Source organism: Sander lucioperca, chromosome 12 (genome assembly GCF_008315115.2).
Source record: "Sander lucioperca isolate FBNREF2018 chromosome 12, SLUC_FBN_1.2, whole genome shotgun sequence".
NCBI classification, from domain to species: Eukaryota; Metazoa; Chordata; class Actinopteri; order Perciformes; family Percidae; genus Sander; species Sander lucioperca.
The window spans coordinates 35,304,007-35,328,593 of record NC_050184.1 but is presented as its reverse complement, the minus strand read 5'-3'; the positions used below and the strand labels follow the sequence as shown (position 1 = coordinate 35,328,593).

Below are 24,587 nucleotides of genomic sequence, written 5' to 3'. Positions count from 1 at the left end.
TCACCAGCCAGGGACATGAAGTTTTAGTGGGGATAAAAACAAAATGTTGATCATTTTTCATTAATCTTTCAAAGTATTTGCATGCGTAATGATACATGTAAGCCCATGAACATTTGCAGCTTTTTTATAATTATTCTATTTTATGTATTAATCATATATTGTTCAACGGTTTGTGGGGAGTCATTTTTCCAAAAAGTAAAGAGAGAATCAGGACAAATAAAATGGCAGAAAAATGCTTTATTAATGAGCATACAGGGATCCCATCATAATACATGGACTAGATCAACATCTGTTGAATGCATCAACACAAAGCAACATACAGCTGGAGAGAAACAAAAAGACTGCAGCATGATCCACTTACAATAAGATGAGAAACATCTATTACAGTGAATATAAATGACAGTTTATATTCTAGCAGCTTGATGGCATGTGAGAGCTAGGAGTTGGCAAGTTATGGATATACTCGTGACATTTACACTGGTAATAATTTATCAGTTTAAACATATACTATGTTTTTTTTGTCTTATAGCTTTTTTTATCATTATCATTTAATAAAAAAGAAGAAGAAAATACTTTAGAAAAAAAACCCGAACAACAAACAAACATAACAGAATAGATTATACCAGTATGGCTTATTTGAACTAGTAAGCATGCAGGTTTTCCATACATTTCATTGCGTTTATGGAGGTTTGGTAATATTCAACACATGAAGTACAATAATTTGTCTTATTGCATTGTGTGTATTTTCTTAAACATGTAACCACAGTCCTAATAAACCTGGACACTAAGTGTGCACTGATGAATCAAACTCTCCCTGATAAAAAAAAAAACAGGAAGCGTGATAATTATAAAGCCTTGATGACATCAGAGGGCCGGGGCTGCTTCACACTGAATTAGCTGGACATTCAGCAGCAGCAATACTGGCTCATCTAGCCACTTTCACTCAAGTCTACCCTGTGCATCTGAGTTAAAGTGAGTATTGCATCTGAAAGCTGTGTGTGTGTGTGTGTGTGTGTGTGTGTGTGTGTGTGTGTGTGTGCTTCTGTGTGGTTGTCGGGAAACTTTATAGGCACTCTTTCCAAAAATAAAAAAAAGTCCCACTGACTGTATGGACCTCGCAGACCGTCTGGGCCCGTCAGAGGATTAACCACTTGTCATTCCCAGTACTGGTTGGGGGGAGGGGGGCCTGCCGACACAAAACAGCTCCACGCTGAGTCAGCACAGCTACACTGACCTGCAGAGGGCAGAAACACACTCAGAGTGAGACACGAGCTGAAACTACACAGAACATGCACAGCACCTTTCCAGTCAAACATATACAGTATATGGACATACAGTACACTGTCAAACAGCATGTCATTAAAAGGCCCTGCGCCTATTTGGGACTTATTTGACGTCACCAAACATGTCAGAGTACAAACAAGCAGAGGTGTAAATAATACATTTACTACTGGCTGAATTCCATTAAGCTGCTTCAGTTTCAGGGTCCTGGTATCATGCATGCTGGTATACTGTCACACTGTATTCTACAATATAAATAATTATATGTTCCAGGATACTTTGCAAATATAATAAATGTGAGCATCAAGAAAAACATCCAAGGCACTCACCTTTAGAAAAAAGGCATATCTGGCACATGCTAACTAGAATAAGATTAAAAACATCACTTTAACGCGTTTCGGCGTCAGCCTTCTTCAGGAAGTTACAGGAAAGGTCTGAGGTGAAAGGCCAGTCTTGAGAGGTCAGCCCTTTACTCTTGGGGATGTTGGCCCCTGCTGACCGCATTCATTATTTAGGCTAGACTAAGTGAACAGCGTTGTAGATTGGTTGCAGTGGTGTAGTCTACGTGATACGCAGGTATAAGCAGTATACCCACTAAGAAAGCTCCAGGATTTCCATATACCCACTTAAAAATGCCCAATGACACGCAACAAGATATTTTCCATTATATTTTTGATATATTTTGAATTGTCATCTGTTTTTCTTCTTCACATAGGCTAAATAAAGGTATGCATAAAAGTGTATCCGAATACAGGAAATGAAGTCATTGATGCTCCATACTTCCCTGGGGAGGACACCTAGACCCCCCACTATAATATCCCCCCCCTTATACACTTATATCTGCTTAAAGATTCATTATAGTGTGTTATAAACCAATTATTAAATGTTTAAATAGTGCTTATACATGCTTCTAAACAGCTATAATGTAAATATTTGTCTCTGTATTTATTGTTTATTTCATATTAATGTTTAATATGTTTATGTATGCACCAAACACCAAGGCAAATTCCTTGTTAGGTTTACTTCATTGGCAATAAATCATTTTTCTGATTCTACTAACTAGAGCTGGGCGATATGAAGAAAGTCATAAAATGGTTTATTAAAAAGATAGTTTATAAAGACAGTACCGTTCACGTATGCAAGCGGCGCCATCTTGGGAAAACAGTCATGACCAGTCGAACGACTAACGCCATGCTTAAGCAATGTTACTGGTTACTGGTTGCACGTTGTTTTCCCAAGATGGCACCTGCTTGTATTCGTGATAGCAACTGTCTTTATAATCTATCTTTGTAATAAACTGTCTGTACATTTACAAAGTTCTCAATGCTTCCAATGCTTGCTGTAAACCACATGTAGGGACCCTCATTATGCTACAGTGGAAGTGTGGTGCTGTTTTGAGCCTTGTTAGTGGTGTAGATATAGCGATTTCTTTTTTTTTTTTATTTCTTTACCCGTGCCCCGACGACTAGCATTATAAGCTAATCAGGAAAGCATGAAAACATATCCCAAAGAACGGTCGACTCGGTACACGTGCGCCGGAAAGGTGTTGGCATATCAAATTTCAAATGTGTAAACGTTAATAGTTAGGGCATTCAAATACAATTATAACTTGTACTACAAGGTATTTGTATGACATGCTAATGTGTTACTTGAACCTACCAAGTAAAATGTTTCCATGTAAACTTCCTGCAGCCTTCACATGACTGAGCACACTCCGGTCTGTACAGCCTTGCTGTTGCAGGTTTTACCATACCTGAAAGCAGAAGAGAAAAGTGTCAGCATGTCTCAGTCCTGCTGTGATATCCCAAAAGTGAACATTCAAACCATCAGATGAAAGTGTTACCAACCCGTTGAGGTTGGCGGGCTCTGAGTGGTAGATGTTCTTGCTCTGCTCAGCCATAGAGGGGGCGTGATGCGGGACGGCCTGACTCTGAGTGGTCTTCAGTGTGTGATAATGGCTCTTTGGGTCCAAGGGACTCGTGGGCAGGGACATGTGATGCGTCCCGCTTACTGTGCCGTTGATCCCCGGCAGCTTGGGGTCCAGTTTGTCTGGATCGAGACGTATGTGGCTTTTCTTCGGGGAGGACAAATCGACCACCTTGATGTCTGGGATACTGGGCTGCCTTGCAGCCAGCTGCAGCTTCTTCATGTGGCTGATGGCTACTGCAGCGTTATAGGCTTGCTGTGGAAGAGAACAGATAACACAGACCAGAGGTTTTAAAAAGAGATCTGAGAGCCGTACACACTACACAAAGCTTCGCTTTACAGGAACTGCATGATGATGTCTGGAGGACGGAGACTGACACTCTGCAACCCCAAATCCAGTGGTGGAATGTCATTAAGTACATTTATTCAAGTACTGTACTTAAGTACAAATTTAAGGTACTTGAGTCTTTTCTTTTGATGCCACTTTCTACTTCTACTCCACTAGATTTCAGAGAGAAATATTGTACTTTTTACTCCACTACATTCATCTGACAGCTTTAGTTACAAGTTACGTAACAAATTAAAGTGCTCATATTATGCTTTTTGGCTTTTTCCCTTTCCTTTATTGTGTTATATATCTTTTTTGTGCACGTTATAGGTTTACAAAGTGAAAAAGCCCAAAGTCCACACCAAAGGGATTTACCATCTCCAACAGAAAACTCTGTTCACAAACTGCTCCAAACAGCTCTATTGTAGTCCAGCCTTTACTTCTGTGACGACCGTGCGTCACTTTGTAACACACGTTATAATGCTCGCCTAGCTGCTAGCTTGGTACGCCCTCATACTCTGCTTCTGACTGGCTAGTAGTCCTTACCTAGCTACTGCGCATGTGCGACTCCCAACAAAGATGGAACAGAAGTGAGATGTCTCACTCTGTGGCTAAAACAGAGAGCTCAACACACAGGGTGAAAAGAGGAGCTGCAGCAATGTGCAGTACAACAAAAATATGGTGTTTTTTGAAAATTAAACCATCTAAACCTACTCTGATATAACCTCTAAATACAATTATGAACCTGAAAATGTGCATAATATGAGCACTAGGGCTGTCCTCAACTAAAGAAATTCTTAGTCGACTAACACTTATATGATTTTGTCGATTAATCGATTAGTTGATGTAATCGACAGAGCTGTGCTCTTTGAGAGGTGGTTAAGACTAGAAAAGCACAATATAAATGTAGTTAATTAACCATCTGTAAAACTGAGTTTCTCCACAATTAATCCTGCAAAAGCACCACTTTAAATCTTGTGTTTACCAGAAATGTGCCCATAAGTTTCTTGGAAATGAGTAATTAAGCATGAATAAGCATAAAAAATGACTTATCAACTAAAGAAATCTTAGTCGACTAAGACCAAAACGACCGATTAGTCGACTAATCGACTAAGAGGTGGCAGCCATAATGAGCACTTTAAGATTTTTGCACACAAAACACATGTAGTTTATCAAATCTGATGTTTTATTATAAATTAAAGTACCCAACAATATAACGGCCTACAAGTCCAGCTGAAATGATTAGACCATTAAACACACAACTGTCTGGATCCTTTACATTTTCTAAAATGTGAGGATTTTTTCTACATTGAGTACTTTTACTTTTAAAACTTTAAGTACATTTTCTTGATGATACTGACATACTTTCACTCAAGTAACAGGATCTGAATACATCTTCACCACTGCCCAAACCTGAGCATACACTAGATTTTCTGGACGATAGATTCATATTTTAGAGCCTTTTTGTTCTGCTAAACCATCAAGTGCACTTTGGTTCCCCTGACAGTAAAAGCCCAACATCAGCCATCAGTGGGTTGATTACAGAATAATATCTTATTAAACTGTCCTTAATCAGGAAGGATTTAGGTAGGCTCCTGGTTAATACTGCAGGTCCTCAATGAGCTTACCACATCAGAGCCAAGAAATCAGGACTGACCTTCCACTTGGACTTGGCAAAGTTCTTTTGGATCTGAACACTGACGGAATAGTAGATGTCCTGACTCCGGGCCGTCTCTCCGATAATCCTGGAAAACAGATGATGTAGGACAGGACATTTAAATAAATTTCGAGGTAGACGTTAGTCCTGAAGCCTACTGTGTGGCCCAACACTGTGTGCATACACTCCTGCACATCGTACCTATTTCTTTAGTGTGTAGTGTCACTAAAATGTTTACACATTGTTTTTAACTGTCCCTTGTCGGAAAAATATAACTGCTGTCTGGGATTAGAGCTGCACAATAAAATGCAAAACAAACTCACTACGAAATCTTTTAGGTTTCTATAACTTTCAAGAAATAAAAAGTATTGTTAAAAAATAAGTGTTACATGTTATTTTAACTATGGTACAGTAGCCTACAGACACTTACTAGGAAAAGAACAGCCTGCTCAAGAAATGCAACTATGTTGCAATTGTAATTATTTACTTATTATAAAATGAGTTTAAGGGTAAAAAGGTGGGACAATTGCACACTTGAAAACTATTTTTTTAATTTAATGCATCATAACCAGAGGAGGAAAGAGTACAACAGTATTCTACTTAAAGGTCCCATGGCATGAAAAATTCACTTTATGAGGTTTTTCAACATTAATATGAGTTCCCCCAGCCTGCCTATGGTCCCCCAGTGGCTAGAAATGGTGATAGGTATAAATCGAGCCCTGGGTATCCTGCTCTGCCTTTGAGAAAATGAAAGCTCAGATGGGCCAATCTAGAATCTTCCCTTTATGATGTCATAAGGGGAAAGGTTACCTCCCCTTTTTCTGCTTTGCCCGCCCAGAGAATTTGGCCCGCCCATGAGAAAGAGAGAGACATCATGGCTTGAAAACAAGCGAAGCATGGCAGTTGGTCAAGGCCACACCCCCACCCTCCACCTTGCCCCCCCTCTCTCCTCCTCAATAACATTTAAAGCTACAGACACAGAAATGGCACGTCCTAAGGAAAGCTCATTGTGGGACTGGCTCTAGTGGCTGTAATTCTGTACCAAGGCTGAATTTTGGGAAAGAGACTTCAGATACAGTATTAGGGGACCACTAAGGCCTATATAAAAGAGACTTCAGATACAGTATTAGGGGACAACTAAGGTCTATATAAAATAGACTTCAGATACAGTATTAGGGGACCACTAAGGACTATATAAAAGAGACTTCAGATACAGTATTAGGGGACCACTAAGGCCTATATAAAAGAGACTTCAGATACAGTATTAGGGGACCACTAAGGCCTATATAAAAGAGACTTCAGATACAGTATTAGGGGACCACTAAGGCCTATATAAAAGAGACTTCAGATACAGTATTAGGGGACCACTAAGGCCTATATAAAAGCATCCAAAAACCAGCATGTCATGGGACCTTTAAGGAAAGGTAATGTTACTTTGATGAAATTTTACTTAAGTGAAATAAAAATTACCGGTATGAAAATCTACTCAAGTAAAAAGGAGCTCATTTAAAATTTACTTAGAGCAAAAGTTACTTAGTTACTTTTTTAACATGCAGGGTAGTTTGCGGGGCTTTTTTGCCTTGCATTTTTTTATTTACATTTTTGTTATTTACATTACATTTTTTTACTCAGTAACGGATGCAATGTCAAATGTAGCTAAGTACAATACTTTAAAAACTACTTTAAAAAGTAGAAGTACACAAAAAAAACCAAATTGTAATTCGTTACTTTCCACCTCTGATCATAACCAATATTTATTAATATTTGTATCAGAACCCTCCCAGGCTGATGATTGACACTCACCAGGGATGTCTGAGCGCCAGGTCAGTGGAGTAGCGCATGCTGGGATTCTTCTGCATCATGTTACGAATGAAATCTTTAGCTGCAGATCAAAAGGAGACACACACACACACACACACGAACACACACACACACACACACACACACACACACACACACACACACACACACACACACACACATTTAATTGTCTCAGAAATAATTGCCATTAACAATATTATTGTGTCTTTCAGTCAACTTTAAAAGAATGTATTTATTTATTACTTTTCCAAACAAATTTAAGTTTTTGAATTTTCAAAAATTAACATAAAATTGACAATATTATAGTATTATATAGTTTTCCAGACCTTAGCTAATGTTAGCAATTAATTCCAGTTAAACAAACCAATTATGTAAAAAAACAAAAATTGCGATAAGACAATTATGTTAGAATTGTTACGGCCTAGCTGAGGCTGTACGGAGGAATAAAGCAGCTGCAGCAGGCTACACACGATGTCTGCGCTAAATGCTCAATTTAATTACCAGATTCAGAAATGTCATCCCAGAAGGGCGAGTCAAACTCGTACTGCGCCTTCATGATCTTCGAGAACAGTCTTGTTTCACTTTCTTCGTAAAAAGGGGGATATCCACAGAGTCTGAAACACAACCATTTATTATTGTAGGAAAAAGGAATGTTCCCCACATGTTTATGTACAGAAAAATCATGTATAGCAGATGCTCACTAGGTGGTGCTATGGGTCAATCACTGCAGCGTAATTCTGCATTTAGGTAACTGTGTCATGCTTAACATGCAGGACCAGCAGTGGCTTTTAATCTGAAAATCTCGCCGCTTAAGAAAAACACCTTGGGCCGATTTACAATCTTAGAAGTCTAATTTTTGCTACTACTACTGTGTGCACACATTCACCATGGCTTTATTCTTACAAGATGTAGGTGATAACTCCAATAGACCAACAGTCCACTGCCTTGCTGTAGGGCTTCTGTGCCAAAACCTCAGGGGCTGAAAGTGAGAAAAAAAGAAGGTCAAAGCTATGACAATGATTTCTCTAATCAGGCCTGTATGTGGCTATAAATATTGCATATTGTCTGTGCTGTGTGTCTTATATTTCTTATAAGCGTCCTTACATCATTCATTACAGAGACACAGATGGTCTCCTTACCTACGTATCCCGGGGTGCCACAGGCGGTCGACATGATGTCGCTCTCCACTATCTTGGAGAGCCCAAAATCACTGATCATGATCTTGGAGTTCTCATCCTGGCTGAAGTACAGGATGTTCTCTGGCTGCACAGAGGCGGACAGACAGACAGGAGAGCTGTACACACACTGATGTTCTCCATGAACAACTTCTCAAAGTGTTGTATTTCACTTTCTGTAAAAATAACACTGCTATAAATGAAGCTTTACCACTAAAAGTCTTGCAGTCTCTTGCTTTTTTGGGAAATACGCGTATTCGCTTTCTTGCTGAGAGTTAGATGAGATGAACAACAGAACTCTCATGTCTGTAAAGTAAATATGATGCTACAGAGAAATACATTATCAGGCACATAACCCCCTGTTAAATCAAAAGTTGCTGTTTTTACATTCTGTTTTTTGTATGGATTAAACCAATAAGATTTGATGAGTTAATTAGAGATTTTAGAGGTGCTGGTAAGCAAACTTTGGACAGAGCCAGGCTAGCTGGTTCCCTGCTTCCAGCCTTTATGCTAAGCTAAGAGAACGTCTGCTAGCAGTAGCGATATGAGAGTGGTATTGCTCTTCTCATGCATGCACTCTTGGCATGAAAGCAAATAAGTGTTTAAAATGTCAAACTATTTCTTCAAGCTTTAAAAGGTAGAAGTTATCATTCTGAAGAATTGTCATATTAAGAATATTTAAATGTTTCATATTATACCCCTGCGCCACTGGAAAGGATAATCAGGTATAGATGATTGATGGATGGATTAAGTGCTTTGTAGTCTGGATCAACATAAGTACATTTCCAGGATAATTGCCTGACAGCAGATGTCCCTCACCTTCCGCTCGTTGTGTGCAAGCTACACGCTGAAAACGGTAAGTTTTGAAGAAAATTTGGATGGTGCAACAAGGCAGGCCTGCTTGGTTCTTTCCGGGAATGATTGTAAAGATTTACAAAGAATATGTTTACGGCATTTCCTCTCTAACTGGGATGTTTTGGGACCCATTGGTGGGACTGCTGTGGACCAAGTACATACGACAATACCATGTAAGAACAAATGAGGTTTAACCATGTATCCAGCTAATTTAATTATCTCATGTTACTGTGTTGTGTGAACAGTTAACTTCATTTAATATTGTATGTGACATTTTCTTTTGCGGGGTGCAAATGTTCCACCAAAACAAGTTCCTTCCCTAGACTATTTTGCAGAGCCAAGACAATTGTGATTGGTTTAAAGAAATGCACACAACCCACAGCGTTTTTTTTCTCCGATCCCAGAATGCATCTTTGGTGTAGCCAGACCTTACTCCACAGCGCTGTGGAGATAGGTCTAGCAATGCGAGACTAGGTGGTTTGTAGGTGGTCAAGCTACTTCATAAATTAGAAGGTAATTTAAACCTTGCGTAAGAATGCATAAACCTTTTCTATATTTAGTACAATATTCTTACAAAGCAGCAACGTGAGCATACTATTTCAGATAGATACAAAGTAATAAAATTACATGCAACAGAGACAATAAATACAAGGTCCTAATGTGGCTTTCTCCCAAAAGTGTACTAGGAGTAAAAACACTTTCAATCTTTATGATTCATACCTTGAGATCACGGTGCACTATGCCGTTTTCGTGCAGATAGCTAACGGCCTGAAGCACCTGCTGGATCACGCTGCTGGCATCCTTCTCCGAGTACACCCCCCGGTCCAGTATACGGTCAAAGAGCTCACCGCCGGCAACTCTGGGAAGAAGACACCATCACCATCACAACGTGATCTTACATCTCAGTTCAATTAGCTCATCTGCTCATTTAAAGCGATAGTGCGCAGTTTCTGTTGAAACTGCGCAACAGACTGTTAACAGGAATTATGGACAAAAACACTGCCGGTGCATCCGCGTGACGCAAGCCTTCCGTGATCGCACCCTCTCTCCCACACACACACACACACACACACACAGTTGCTAGTAGTGTTTATCCCATAAAATTCAAAGAGGACACAGAGGATTAAATTAAACACAATGGACTTTTCAGAAGATAATTATCTTGCCATTTTTATGTCCTCTTTGTCTCCAAAGCTGAACACTGCTGTTGTCATTTCTCAGCGGTGATGTTAAACGCCTCGAATCACTCGAGTTTCTGCGGGTGAAAGTCACCAGACTACACCATTTAGTAAACATAGCCATGCTGAGAAATACAGAGAGAGTTGTGTGGAGCTGATAGTCTTAATTAGCTTTGTATCAACACATTTGGCAATGGCTTGAATGACGTTCATTAATATTAAATAGTTGCACACTATAGCTTTAAATTATAATGTAAAAATGTAAAAAAAAAAACTCACAGCTCCATGAGGAGATAGTAATGGGTCGAACTTTCATATAAATCCTCCAGCCCCACCACATTGTCGTGTTTGATTCTGTTCAGAAAAAAACAAGGTGCTTTCGTTATGACATGTCATAATCCCACAGCAGAGTTCACACATTTGCAACATAAACATTGAAAAGAGAAAGCTGATCAATGTGGTTCCTTTCCACACTTGACTACTGAGAGAATATGAAATGAAAGCTGAACTCTCAGAATGCTAATTACCGTCTCAACACGGCGATCTCATTCTCCAGATTGAGGTCTCTTTTCTGTTTCTTCTTCACGCACTTCATGGCAAACATCTTTCCCGTCTTCTTCTCCTTCACCATGTACACCTCGGAGAACGCCCCCCTGTTCATTAACGCAGCAACACAGTGAGCACGAGTTATTGACGACGCAGTCGCTGATTGCATTCAAACATCACAGAAAGAGTCTTCCCTTTTTTTTAGAATCAAGGAATTGTTAATAAAATATGGGGACCTGAACCGTGTGCCAGGGTATTGGTGCCCGGGTGGTGCACATTTGGACCCAAAGTGCAGAGAGGAAAAGAGGAGGCAGCAGAGAGTGGGAATGATTTTAATTAACAAAACTAATTTACAATCCAAGTTGCATGCCAGGCCAAAAAAATCAGAGGAAACCAGAAAACACTAAGAAAGCAGGGCACAAGGCACCGGCAGAACAACATAATATGAAACGATGAACTGACAGCAGACAAAGTGAGCACACAGATTGCATACACAAGGCAACAAGGGTGTAATGAGAGACAGGAGACATGAGGGCAAAGGAACATGTGAAACACATCAGGGAATAATCTGACTCACCAGGAAACAAAGCTAGACAGGAGCTGTGCTCGAAACCGTTCCCTATCACAGAAATAGTGTACTATATAGTGTGTTTGCCATTTAGTCCACTATTAAATACTCACAATGCACAGCTAATTTGAGTGTGCATATGATGTACCCTACATTTTACTCCCGTATACAACAATGCAACACGGTAGTGTTTTCCCCGAGGAGAAAAAGGAGCAGAAGGCCTGAAATGGAAAAATAGAGCGGGCTTTCGTTTCTAAACAGTGGAAATGTAACATGCAACATATATATACAACCTTTTATCATTCTCCTGAGTGCTCCTTTGTTTCAGGGACGTATTAGAAGTATTTTTTATTCAGTTTGTTTACATGATACTGGGCGCGCCCGCCTCCGTCACACAAATAACTGGCGCATCTACTGACTAGGGTTGCACGATATTGACAAAATGTTATATTGTGATATTGATTATGAATATTGCGATATCGATATTCATTTCGATATTTTTAAACATATGTAAAATTACAAACGTTATGGGAAAACGCATCAAAATAGATTCATAACAAATACAACACAAGGTTTATTTCAACTGACAGTCATATTGGACTGGTATAACATGAATAAATAAATAACGACCATGTCTACAGAACAGGACATGTTTTACTGGTTGTACAGTATAAAATAAATAAATAAAGAGAACAGGACACAACTTTTCTTTTGCTTCTCTGATTCGTTCCGTTTTGTTGTCTCTATCTATTTCTTCACTTACACTGTCACTCTCTTGAAATATGCACACACGTGGCACGCTCCATAGGGTTTGTCACGTAGTGGACCCGTGCGCTGACCTGGCGCTGACGTGCACTAACATGTGCTAGTGGCACGGTAACTGGCCAATGAAATGATGATCATTATAGCGTTTCAAGCGGATTCTAAGTCAAACACAACTAAGCCACACAGCCAACGGACGGGACGCAGCGCTCCACAAAATAAACTAAATATTGCATACTTATTGAGACACTTTCGATATAATATTGCGCAACGTGATATCGCGATAACAATATTGAGTCGATATATCATGCACCCCTACTACTGATGCAACGATATTTTGAGTGTCCAAAATCTTGTTTGGTCATTCCCTGTACTGTATAGTTCACTATTTAATAAACACTATATAGGGAATAGTGAGTAATGAGGGAACTGCAAAAATAAATCAGGAAGTAAAGCTAGAAAAACAAAACGAGAACAAAGAATAAAAAGGACACAGGGCAAAACCTAAGCAAAGCAAACATCAACACACAGGGAATACAAAAACAAACTAACAGGACATATCAAAACTCAATCTCTCGGAGCGCATCAGAATGAAAATAAACACAGGTCAGAAATAGCGATATCAAGGGCTTCAATTAAGAATATCTCTGTGGCTTAACTATTCACATGTCAGCAGCTTATTTTTGTGCTCTGTGTCCATGCTATCTTCAGCGTTGTCTGGGACTAGGTGTTCTACCAGGTGGATTAGGCGCTTTATCCCTGACGTAATAGAACCGTGGCAGGCTGAGAGCTCTAGGAGCAAAGGTCAGAAACTGAGCATTTGCGGCAGGGATCCTTGGGAAAAACAAGCTCCTACAGTTCTGGCTATAAGGTGATGGCACTGACCATGAAGGATGAAGAATTGTACTCTAATGAGGATTAGAGCTGCACAATGTATCGTTTTTTTTTAATCGTCATCATGATATAAACTGGCACAATAAACATATTGCGAAAGTCTACTCTGAGATTTTTTTGTGTTGAAAGAAAATATCAGCAGAAAACTGTGACCTTTTTTTTTTTAGGTAATTTGTTCAATAAAAGACACGATATAAGACTTCAAAAAGCAATTAGTTGTATTTTAGCAGAATACTGAAAGCAACAGAAATGCCGAACTGAGTACACTTTAACATCTGTTTATTTTGTGCAAGTAATATCTTTATCGCGATGGTATCCAACGTTGTCGCATATTTTCCTCATATTGTGCAGCCCTAATAAGGAACAACACACACGCGTCCTGGAGGATCTGAGTATTCATTCAACAGCACAGTGTGAGTCATAACTGTTCGAAGCTCATTGGGACTCTCAAGAGAAATCATCAATCAAGCCTTGAACACGAACGCCAGATAGCATCTTTATTTTATTTATTTTTTTTAACAAAAAGACAAAAGGGCAATCACAAATCACTGGCGTGCTAACTTGAGTTTGTACATTTGGGAGCGATAAATTCAAAAATGTTGAAGAGAATGAAATTGCTCTGTGCCTTTTGAGAGTTGTATTTAGCCGCGGAGAGACTGCGTCCTGATTGCCAGGAAACAATGAGGATGTTGTTTACACTACTAGTGTGATGAGGCCCAATGGGAAAGGCTGTATTTAGTGTTTAAAGGCAATCTCCTGTCTCATCTGGATTCTCTTCCTTTTATTGTGACGGGGGACAGGAAGACGAAAAACGGTATAACTGAGAACGGGCTAAACAGCTAGGAGAGTTCACTCTGTCACGACGTAAACGAGGGCCGCCCCCTTGATGATCTCTCGAGTATAAATAAAGGTTGAATGAATGAATGAAAAATAAAGCATCATTCTTTCTTGAAATTGATTGTTGATACTTAAGTAAGTACTGTTTACACATCTTTGCCCATATTTTCCATAAAAATCTTGCAGTTGTTTAACAAAGTGTTTGGGGAAATACAAGAAATTGCTGCACACTAATTGGGCCGCATATTATATCCTGTACTGTACTTAGGAGGCCCCCAGTACAGATCCCCTCTGTTTTCCAGAAACACGCAGACATCATACTGGCAGCCTTTATTATATATACATACATATATATATATATATATATATATAGCCTGTGATCTGCTTTTCTCCAGCCACTCACTAAATACTCCAGATTGCCAGAAGACCATCTGCTGATTATCAGTGTTGACACTATTAAAAATGTTTGTCTGTGTCTGCTTTTAAAAAGAGACTAAGACAACAGTTACTGCTAAAATATGTTAAAGCTTGAATACTCCAAACGGCTGGGGATTTCTAAACAAGTGACGCTGAAATCTTTTGATTTCATTTCTACTGTTATTCTCACTTGTTATAGGTTAATGTGTATTGCAGTTGATCTATTTAACCAGTGCTTAGACTGCATTAAATGTCTTTGGACCACTTAGGTATGGTTAGGGTAGTTTGGGTTTCTTCTTTTTATAGGTTGTAAATGATACTGTATAATACATGTTTCCTTTTTTATCCAAACAATATGATAGTATTTACAATATGTATTATTTGCTAGTGTCTGTGCCCCTTTACACAAGCTTCAGATAGCTTACCAGGATGTCCCATTTCACATAAGGTGTATTATGTTTTATGATTGTACTTGTCTATTAACTTATGTTCACAATTGCCCAAAGCAAAAGGAGATGCTATCAAATGTTATCGTTTTTTGGCGACCAGCTGACAAAAAAACCCAAAGATGTTTAGTTTATTATCACATTGAACGGAGAGAAGCAGCGAAACCCGACCAGAGGATGTTTGGCTTTTTTTTTTAAGATTATTTTTTGGGCATTTTTAATGATAGGAAAGCAACGAAAGGGGGAGAAGACATGCAGGAAATCGTCCCAGGTCAGACTCGAACCCTGGACCTTCTGCGTCGAGGCATGAACCTCGGTATATGTGCGCCCACTCTACCAACTGAGCTATCCCGGCCACGATGTTTGGCATTTTGACCTAAATGATTATTAGGTTACCAAAATAGGTGTTGATTATTTTTCTGTCAATCAACTATTTGATTAAATTAAATGATTTTTTTTCTTCTCTTTTTTGTGAGCAGAGTATCACAATTCAACGTGAACATAACTGAAAGTGGACCAAATATTCTTAGTTATGTGTTTGTGTGTGAATGAACTGCTTATGCTGAGTCACATCCAGGCACCATCAGACGCTGAGCGTCTTGTTGTCTAAGAGCTCAGTTAAAGTAGGCCTCCTCATGTCCAATCCAATCAAACCAGGAATCTGTCCTCCCACTCAAACAGCACGTGGAGAGTCAAACACCAGTTTACTGTATATTCAGTAGTTATATTCCCAGAGGTACCAAGAACTACAGGAAGAAATTCTACAGTATAAAACTGAACAAGATCTCTTAAATGAATAGGACTGCTCGAATATATAAAAAATTATAACCACAATTATTTGGGTCAATATTAAAACCACAATTATTTGATTACTCATTGACTTTTGGAAAGATGTTGCCTTTATTGAACTAAAAAAAACTAAAACAAATCAACAGTCAAAACACCTTGAATAGTGAAATTTCCCTTTATACTTTTCCCGTTGAACTTTTTGAATTACCCTTCAAAATAAAAGTTCACTTGCAAAACATAATGTGCAAAATAATCGTTTTTCTCTATTACATTGTTCTTGTGATTGTTAGGAGCCAAAATGGAAATCCCGATCAAAATTTGATTAATTGCCCAGCCCTACTTTGGGTTACACTTTACTTGAAGGTATCTACATAAGAGTGACATGACACTGTCATGAACGTGTCATATACATTATAAACAAGTCACAAACGTTTATGACGTAACGCTTCTGTCAGTAAGTGTCATTCGGTTTTTTTCATGACAAGTTATGGTTAGGGTTAGGGTTAGGGTTCATGTGTCATGACAGTGTCATGTCACTCTTATGTAGATACCTTCAAGTAAAGTGTTACCCTACTTTGTATGTAAATAAATAAATCTGATTTACATTGAATAAAATGTACTTACGATCCCAACTCCTCCATGAAGTCGAAAACCTCGTGGATGTTTTCAGTGACCTTCTTCCGCACGTGGTCGCTCTCTTGACGACCCATGTCGGCAGACGCTTCCACAGGGATTTCTTTCACAATTCGGGAGAAAGAAAAGAATCGACGTCAACACTGAGGTCTTATTAAGTTCTGATAAGGTTCATTGTCAGTGGTGGAAGAAGTATTCAGATCCTTTACTTAAGTAAAAGTACTAATACCACTCTGTAAAAATACTCTTCTTACAAGTAAAAGTCCTGCACTGAAAATGTAACTTAAATAAAAGTATGTATGTATCGTCAGGAAAATGTACTTAAAGTATTAAAAGTAAAAGTACTCAATGCAGAAAAATCCTCACATTTTAGAAAATGTAAAGGATCCAAACAGTTGTGTGTTTAATGGTGTAATCATTTCAGCTGGACTTGTAGGGCATTATATTGTTGGCTAGTTTCATTTATAATAAAACATCATATTTTATAAACTACATGTGTTTTGTGTGCAAACATCTTAATGTGTAAAGTAACTAAAGCTGTCAGATGAATGTAGTGGAGAAAAAAGTACAATATTTCTCTCTGAAATGTAGCGGAGTAGAAGTAGAAAGGGGCATGAAAAGAAAAGACTCAAGTAAAGTACAAGTACCTCAACATTTGTATTTAAGTACAATACTGGAGGAAATGTACTTAGTTACAGGTGCAGGCTCCCTCTAATCATAATCATAGGAAGAAAGTCCTTTGGAGACATACAAGCCAAAGGGTCCAATCAGGCCCACTGAATGACTTTGGAAAGTGTGAAAATTGCCCACTTTAATCTCAGAGAATATCTGAGTTCTTTTTCTGTAAATTTACATATCTTTTTTAATCTTAGAAATTCAGATTTTTTTTTTCTCTGAATATTACCCATCTCGCCCAGGTCCGTAACATTATTATTTTTCCTACAATGGCCTTAGAACCCTGTCGTAGCAGAAGCAACTTGCGTTTGCCAACATCAAGCTGACAAGACACTCTGTGGCAGATAAAGTTTCTGCTCTTTCTGGAGTAATTACGACTAAGTGGGTAAAGGCAAATAATAGAACAGCTAGTTAGTCTGGTAAGTTCAGAACATTACATCACTTTACTGTAATGCAGCCTTCAAACCAGAAAAATCACGATATTATGATATCCAAAATACTTAAGTACGATATCTAGCCTCATATTTCGATGTCGATATAATATCGCTATGTTGCTACCCAGCCCTAACCACAGCCAAATGATACTGTACTACAGTGTGTGGATAAATAATCTGTCAGAGATGTCAAACAAGGAGAAAAGTAAGAGACATCTGTTGCCTCGATTTTTTTTCTGCAGGCGAAAAATGTGTATTTGAGAATAAAATAATGCTCAAAAGCTGTTGCCAAATGATTACACAACTCTGATGATCATTTTCAGGTTTTATGTTGAGCAAAATATTTGTCTTGGCTTAAATAATGAACTTTTTCTCAGGATTAGAAGGAATGACTTATCCAATTAAACTGTATGTACTGAGAAGGATTAGGAGCAGTTTAAATGAGCAGGTTACCCAGTTTGCTTTCCTGTCCTACTTTCTGTTATATAAGGGATTAGTAGCTAACTCTTGATCTGAAGAACGGACCTTGTCACAGGTATAGGCTATAAATACCGGAGGATAGCCTTGAACAAATAACTTCAAATACAGAATAAATGTCTCGACTACCACAGGAAATATACACGTTGAACATAAACTATGGCCATATGTGAAAAAAGTATTTGAGTTCTGAGTTTAAAGTCAGAATTTGGAATTTATATTCAGAATTCTGATTTTAAAGCATAGGTTCAAAGTCAGAATTCTGAGAAGAAAAAAAAAACTCCTACATTTTTTACATGTGGCCTTAATCCTGTTGTCCAGTCCATCCATATCTACATTAATTTAATTTTTTTAATATGTTGCAGCCTAATGCATTTAAGACGTGACATTTGCACTCTAATGTATCTCTGAAAGTCTCCCCACATTGATTCAAACAATGTCTATTCTCACACACACACACACACACACACACACACACACACACACACACACACACACACACACACACACACACACACACACACACACATTAGCTCTGGGGGTCTGGGCTTTCCCGCTCACAACAGACGCTCTTGCACTTCTCCCCCTGTTGTTTAGTCTGGCTTCCCCCGCAGGAAGGATGCCTTTCACCGCGACGTTGTGTTGTTATTTAGCAGAGCAGCCGAACACTCAGCTGTATCTGACACACACACTGTAACGCAGAGAAACACGCACTGCATGCTGGAGAATTTGTTCAAAACCAGAAGCAACGATGCACAACTCATTTGCAGTCAAACCCTGCAGCAGTGATCCACATCACACGCGGTTACTGTGTTGTTGTTGTTGTGCAAAAATATTTCCACATTATCTTTATTCTGCAGATGAGTCCTACTGTTTAGGACTGTTTACAATCGACCCGCGCGTTTGTTTTTTTTACCCTGACGCGTCAATGACAGCAGGATAATAACGCAGAAAGCAAAGAGACTGTCTATCTGATGTAGTAGCGGGCAGTGGATGGTGTTCTGCAGCCCCTCTTCTCTACTCTCATGCTAAGATCACTCTGCGGCAAAAAAAAAAAAAGGCGACTGATCAGATATTCACATCAGGCTTAAACCAAACAGCTCTCACGTCTGAGCGATAGTGAAACATAGGCAAGTTTGGACTCATACATTCAATGTTACGCAGAAGACTCCAAAATACACCCCAAATTACGCACAGAATACAAATGACTAACCCTAACCCTAACACCAGCTGGCCCTCTACCTGATTCTGGGCTGAAAAACTGCAGCTGTAATGAAACAACAGATGCGAGAGATTTATTGATAAAAGTAGAGAGGGGTTGAGACTTACCCAGAGACTCTGCGCTGTGGGAGCTCTGCTCTGTCTCTCCTGCCAAAAGCTCACCCAGGTCTGGAGAGATTACTTTGTCTGAGATCTTACAAGTACCTGTTGGCAAGTCAGAGATTACATCCATGGAGAGGGGCGAGGGGAGGGCCTGTTGCCAGTGTCACAGGCGCTCATTGAGACTGGAGTTCAGGCTGCTGCTGCTGTGCTGCTGCAGTAGGTTACTCATTGCTGCATGCAGCTACAGGTTCACATAGAAAACGACGCGTCTTGCGCAGCATTTCCAAAAACCGCACGATTCATTCAAAACAGCAACATGTGCACGCGCGTGCGCAGGTATGCACAGTTACGGTCAGTTTGGAAGGCTTGACTGCCATTTTGAAATGCATGGTGATCAGTAGTATTGATTATTATTTGACAGCAGGATGCCGCTTTGTAATAAGGACCCCTTTATTAAAGGCTTTGGAGATCACTAATGGCTTATTAGTCTCGCATCGACAGACCTCTCTCCACAGCGCTGTGGAGTAAGGTCTGGATACACCTCACATACATTCTGGGATAGGAGAAAAAAAACGCTCTGGGTTGTTTGCATTTCTTTAAACCAATCACAATCGTCTTGGGCGGAGTTATGCTCCAGTGGCTCTGCAAAATAGCCTCGGGAAGGAACTTGTTTTGGTGGAACATGTGCGTTCAAAAGTTGTTTTAGTCGTGAAACAGAAAACTCAGATTGGAAAGATAGTCTAGCTAGCTGTCTGGATTTAACCATAGCAGTTAACCATAGTCCTCATAAATCCACCAGAGTTTAGAATTCCAACACAAAGAAAGAGGAAGGTGACGGACATCCGGCCGAAATGAGGGACAGTCACCTGAACAATCCCGGAAGTGGAACGTCGTGATCATGTTTTTTTCTTCTCCCAACATCATGTTGATCCCGTGTGATGAGTTTTATATCTTAAAATGCAGCCTACCTGAGTTTTAGGTAAGTGCTGAAAATAGAGAGATACATTACCGAGAGCTGGACCGGCTCATCATTATTACATTACATGTCATTTAGCTGACGCTTTTATCCAAAGCGACTTACAATTGCTATATATGTCAGAGGTTGCACGCCTCTGGAGCAACTAGGGGTTAAGTGTCTTGCTCAGGGACACATTGGTTGATGTATCGCAGTGGGAATCGAACCCAGATCTCCCACACCAAAAGCATGTGTCATATCAACTGCGCCATCACCACCCCTGGCACCATGGATACTGCATGGTGAATAGTCACCAACATGCACACCAATTGCTTGGTCTCCTCTGTGGTAAGGGGAATTAAATCCGCCGAAGATCCATTTCAAAAAGTAAGAAAATCTTAATTCCTGCACACACTTGTCACCTCTGCTTTTGGTTTTAATTGTTGACGTCCCTGGGGCCGAAAGGTCCACCAATAAAAGCAAATGCAGAGGTGAAAAGTGTGTATGCATGGGCCAACAGCAGATTGTCCTGGTCATCCTCCATCTCAGGTGTTTTTTTAAGAACCAGAACGAGTTGAAGTGTTTTTCAATCAGGGGAGAAGATCCTCGGGCCTGCAGGGAACAGCAGCTTCTATAATGACAGTGTCAGGTTTGAGGAGGAATATTAATGTGCACAAAAGCAGAGCAGTCACTGGGTCACATGTTTCACACAGGCTGCAATTAGAGAGCGTTTAAGCAGCACTAAAGGACAGTTACAAAGACCAGGGATTAGCTGCTCAGAGAAATGCACTTAGTTTGCATGATAGCGCAGATCATCAAACCTATTCCAAAATATGAAATCCAAAAACATTAAATTCTCCCTGAGATTAAAAATATAAAATCATATTCATGTAGGATGTAGTGATATAATGAACACAAGACTGACTACTGTACTGTGTATACTAACATTTCTATAAATTAATTTTGTTTTGTGTCCTCTACTCATCTCGAGTCCCTCATTGTCCATCTAACTCACTGTTTTTACTTTAAATTGACAAACTTCAACAGATTTGACGTACAACAATTATACATTTTAATGTACAATGTAATGTATAATAATGTAACTGCCCCGATCCTCCTTGGGGGCATTTCTCTGGAGGCCCATGTTTTCAAAAACTGGGTTTCCGATATCGTGCAGGAGGTCGTTTTGAGGGGGGGATGCAGGACTAAATAAAGTTGTTAGCAGTGCCTGAAATGGTATTGAAAGTATTATTAATAGGTTTTTACTGAATATTTATACCAAAGTAGGCATCATCCTTGAGGATCAATGAAGTATCTATCTATCTATCTATCAATTCAATTAAAAATCAGACATTCAGAACACTGCAGCGATTCTACCGTGATTGGTAGTTGAATCAGGCTCCTTAGATTGAATTGTTGAATAGTCGACTATTCAGGGTCACCCCTACAAGATACATCGATAGATATATGAACAAATACAAAGATATTTAGGACACATGCAATATTCATGTCATGCAACTGCTGAATTAGGATACCGGCACCTTTTTTGATCCAATTCAGGCACTGGTTGTTAGGATTCATGTTTGGAGAGGAATGCCTATAAGATTGCTGATAAAGCTGCTAAACAGCTAGCCTGGGAAAACCCTGACGGACTTCCGGCAAATTAGAGATTTGCTCTGCAAGTCATTCTGGCCAAGAGCCCATTCAAGCCCATTTCCAATTTTTCCAAATCGAGGCACCAATTACAACCGTTGAAGCAGGCTTTACACGATGACGATAGCGCAGCGACGGCAAGCAGCTTTTTGTTTACATTCAACATGACGGCCACCGAAGTGCAGCAACCCGTTGATGCCGCTGTCCCTGCTACGTCACCCGGATCGTTGGTCTGATTAGTGGTAGGTCCTGAAGGACTATCCAATTGCACCCAGAGGTATTTGAGCGGCGTCCGTTGGTGACGCCCCTTTGGAAATGAGCTGTGAATTAACCTGGTATTCATCCTGGTATTTTTTTTTGGCCTACTGCATTTGACATACTATGTATTGGGACATACTCAATCTTTTACTTGCATACTAAATAGTATGATAGTATTGGTATTGAAACAAAGGGTGTATATCTGTATAGTCTGGATCAACTGAAGTACATTTCCAGGAGGATTGCCTGACCTTCCGCTCTCTGTGTGTTGCCGTTATTAAACTATGATCTTTTCGGGAAACAACTTTCGAGCTAGTAAGCTACACACTGAAAATGTGAGTTTTGAAGAAAATTTGGGGCCTGCTTGGTTCTTTCAGGGAATGATTGTAAAGATTTACAATGAATATGTTTACGATTTCCTCTCTAACTGGGACGTTTTGGGACTGATTGGTGGGATTGCTGTGGATGAAGTACACACAGCGATACACTGATAAGAGCAAATGTTTAACCATGTCTCAAGCTAATTTAAATAGCTCACCTTACTGTATTGTTAACTTCATTTAATATTGTATGTGGCGTTTTCTTTTGCGGGGTGCAAATGTTCCACCAAAACAAGTTCCTTCCCGAGACTATTTAGCAGAGCCACTGTCGCTGTGTCCGGAGCTTAGCGCCGCCCAAGACAATTGTGATTGGTTTAAAGAAACAACCCAGAGCGTTTTTTTTTTCTCCTATCCTGGAACTTATGTGTGGTGTAGCCAGACCTTACTCCACTGTGGAGATAGATCTGACAATGCGAGACTAATATCTGTATAACCTGATCTGTACCTGAAAAGTGTAGAGAGGCAGCTCTCAGATGATGAAGAGGTATAGAAGACATTTAGACATATCACATCTACAGACCTTCAAAAACATAATTCAGCAAAGGTAATAAGGATTTAAACCCACTCAACAAAAAGGAGTTATTTAATGTAGTTATAAAATGTTACATGAGGTAATGGAATTGGTGCTAAAGCTGTTCACTGCTCACATAACCTGAGATTAGAGTGAAGTTAGTGCTCGCACGAAACTAGTGACCTGTGTGTGATACGTGCACACGATCACGGTTTTTTCTTCTTCTCTTTTCGTTAAGAAAAGTGTGTTATATAATAAACATTATTTATAATTAGGTGGGCAGTATCTCTTTAATCATCTACTTGAATTACTCACTTTCATTCCACAACATCCAGACATAGTGCTCATCCTCCACGCAGGCGTCCTCCCTAAGATCATAAGGTCTGATACATATTTAGTCAACAGACACACATTTTTAAAAAATGAGGCTATTTCTGAGGTTAAACCAATAACAACTTTTCTATATGGCTGCTTTGATAGTGTCCACACTCAACTCTTACCTTTTTATCCCTCAAATTTAAGTGATTCACTTGTTTGTTATAGACACATCTGCAAAATAATTCAAAGTAACTAGTTATTTAGCATGTTGTTCATAAGCTAATTCTGTGCTATTGAACATAAGGATTTCTTCTGTAAATGTACATCTTGGACATGAATGTGCATGACTCAGACTCTGATTTATTATTCCGCATCAATTGTGGATTCAGAAGAATGTGCGTCCAACAGCCTGATAAAGAGCAGACGGAGAAGTTGCATGACAGGCTGACATCAGTATGTTAGCTCCTCTGAACAGTCAAGTAGCATCTTGTACCGGTTATCTTTTTGAAAGATACTTTTTTTTAAATTACAGCATTTATTTTTTTTTATAAAATATATTTATTTTCAATATTATTGACTGTACGAAGAACATCAATCAAATTTCTAGGGTATAAGCAGCAGTGGTGGAATGTAACTTTATTACCTCATTCAAGTATTTACTTGTACTTGTACTCTGGTACTGCACTTTATTTCAGATGGAAATATTGTACTTCTTACTCCAGTGCATCTGACAGTTAGTAATTTTACAGGTTAAGATTTCCCATTAAAATATATCTTATTAAATATAAGATCTTTTAATAGATTAAACTACCAAACAGTATGTAAAATAGTCAAAATTAGCTCCACCTCAACAACATTCAAATGCTGCTTGCACATTAATGCATCACTAATAATACTTCAATATTATAATATACGACATAACACTGAATGGGGTTATTCTGCTTAATGATTACTTTTGCTTTTAATACTATATATATATATATATATATATATATATATATATATATATATATATATATATATATATATATATATATATATATATATATTTATTATTTACTGTTTCTAAAGTACATTTTGCTGACAATACTTCTGTACTTTGACATTTTGAAAGTGGGACTTGTAGTGGAGTATTTCTACATTGTGGTGTTGCAATTTGTAAGTTTTAATTAAAGAATCTGAAAACCTCTTCCATCTCTGATAAGCTTGTTTCTCATTAAAGTGTTGCTGTCTTATTAACCGATTAACTTAAATTAACTTGTTTACCGGCAATGTAGAGGGACAAGTGTGCACCCTAGTGGTAAGAAGTTTGAAAAGGCACGGCAGGCAAACCCTCTATATTACTACAGTATTAAAGTACTGTAGTTATTTAAAGAGCTATGGTTATGGCAATATGTCAGTAACAAACAAAACACCTGGACAGGACTGGACATGCATTACACCACCGAAAAGACCTGCAGTGTATTCTCAAAAACATGGAAACTAAAACA

At 39.0% G+C, this 24,587-nt stretch overlaps 1 protein-coding gene across 2 annotated transcripts; it reads right to left on the bottom strand.

Annotated features, from left to right (window-relative positions):
* Positions 1-221: 221 nt before the first annotated feature.
* camk1gb (calcium/calmodulin-dependent protein kinase IGb) lies at positions 222-19,233 on the bottom strand. Of its 2 annotated transcripts, none has more exons than XM_036008042.1 (13): positions 19,029-19,233; positions 16,105-16,222; positions 10,749-10,874; positions 10,501-10,575; positions 9,764-9,902; positions 8,153-8,276; positions 7,917-7,992; positions 7,515-7,627; positions 6,996-7,074; positions 5,193-5,280; positions 3,129-3,463; positions 2,941-3,034; positions 222-1,234 (listed from the first exon to the last, which is right to left on the bottom strand). In XM_036008042.1, exons 1-12 carry the CDS (start codon positions 19,150-19,152, stop codon positions 2,977-2,979), a joined length of 1,455 nt encoding a protein of 484 aa, XP_035863935.1. In that variant the 5' UTR covers positions 19,153-19,233; the 3' UTR covers positions 222-1,234; positions 2,941-2,976. The 2 variants fall into 2 exon arrangements, with proteins under 2 accessions (XP_035863935.1, XP_031146377.1); XM_031290517.2 differs by having other exon boundaries at positions 16,105-16,216; positions 19,029-19,167.
* Between the last annotated feature and the right edge of the window lie 5,354 nt (positions 19,234-24,587).

What these genes read in the sequence shown, in the direction of transcription:
- camk1gb (XM_036008042.1), bottom strand. Translation starts at nt 19,152, where the DNA reads ATGGATGTAATCTCTGACTTGCCAACAGGTACTTGTAAGATCTCAGAC. An exon ending in CCACAGCGCAGAGTCTCTGG is followed by an intron (nt 16,223 to 19,028) that starts GTAAGTCTCAAC and finishes TCTCCCGAATTG; the next exon opens with TGAAAGAAATCCCTGTGGAA. An exon ending in TTCATGGAGGAGTTGGGATC is followed by an intron (nt 10,875 to 16,104) that starts GTAAGTACATTT and finishes GTTAATGAACAG; the next exon opens with GGGGGCGTTCTCCGAGGTGT.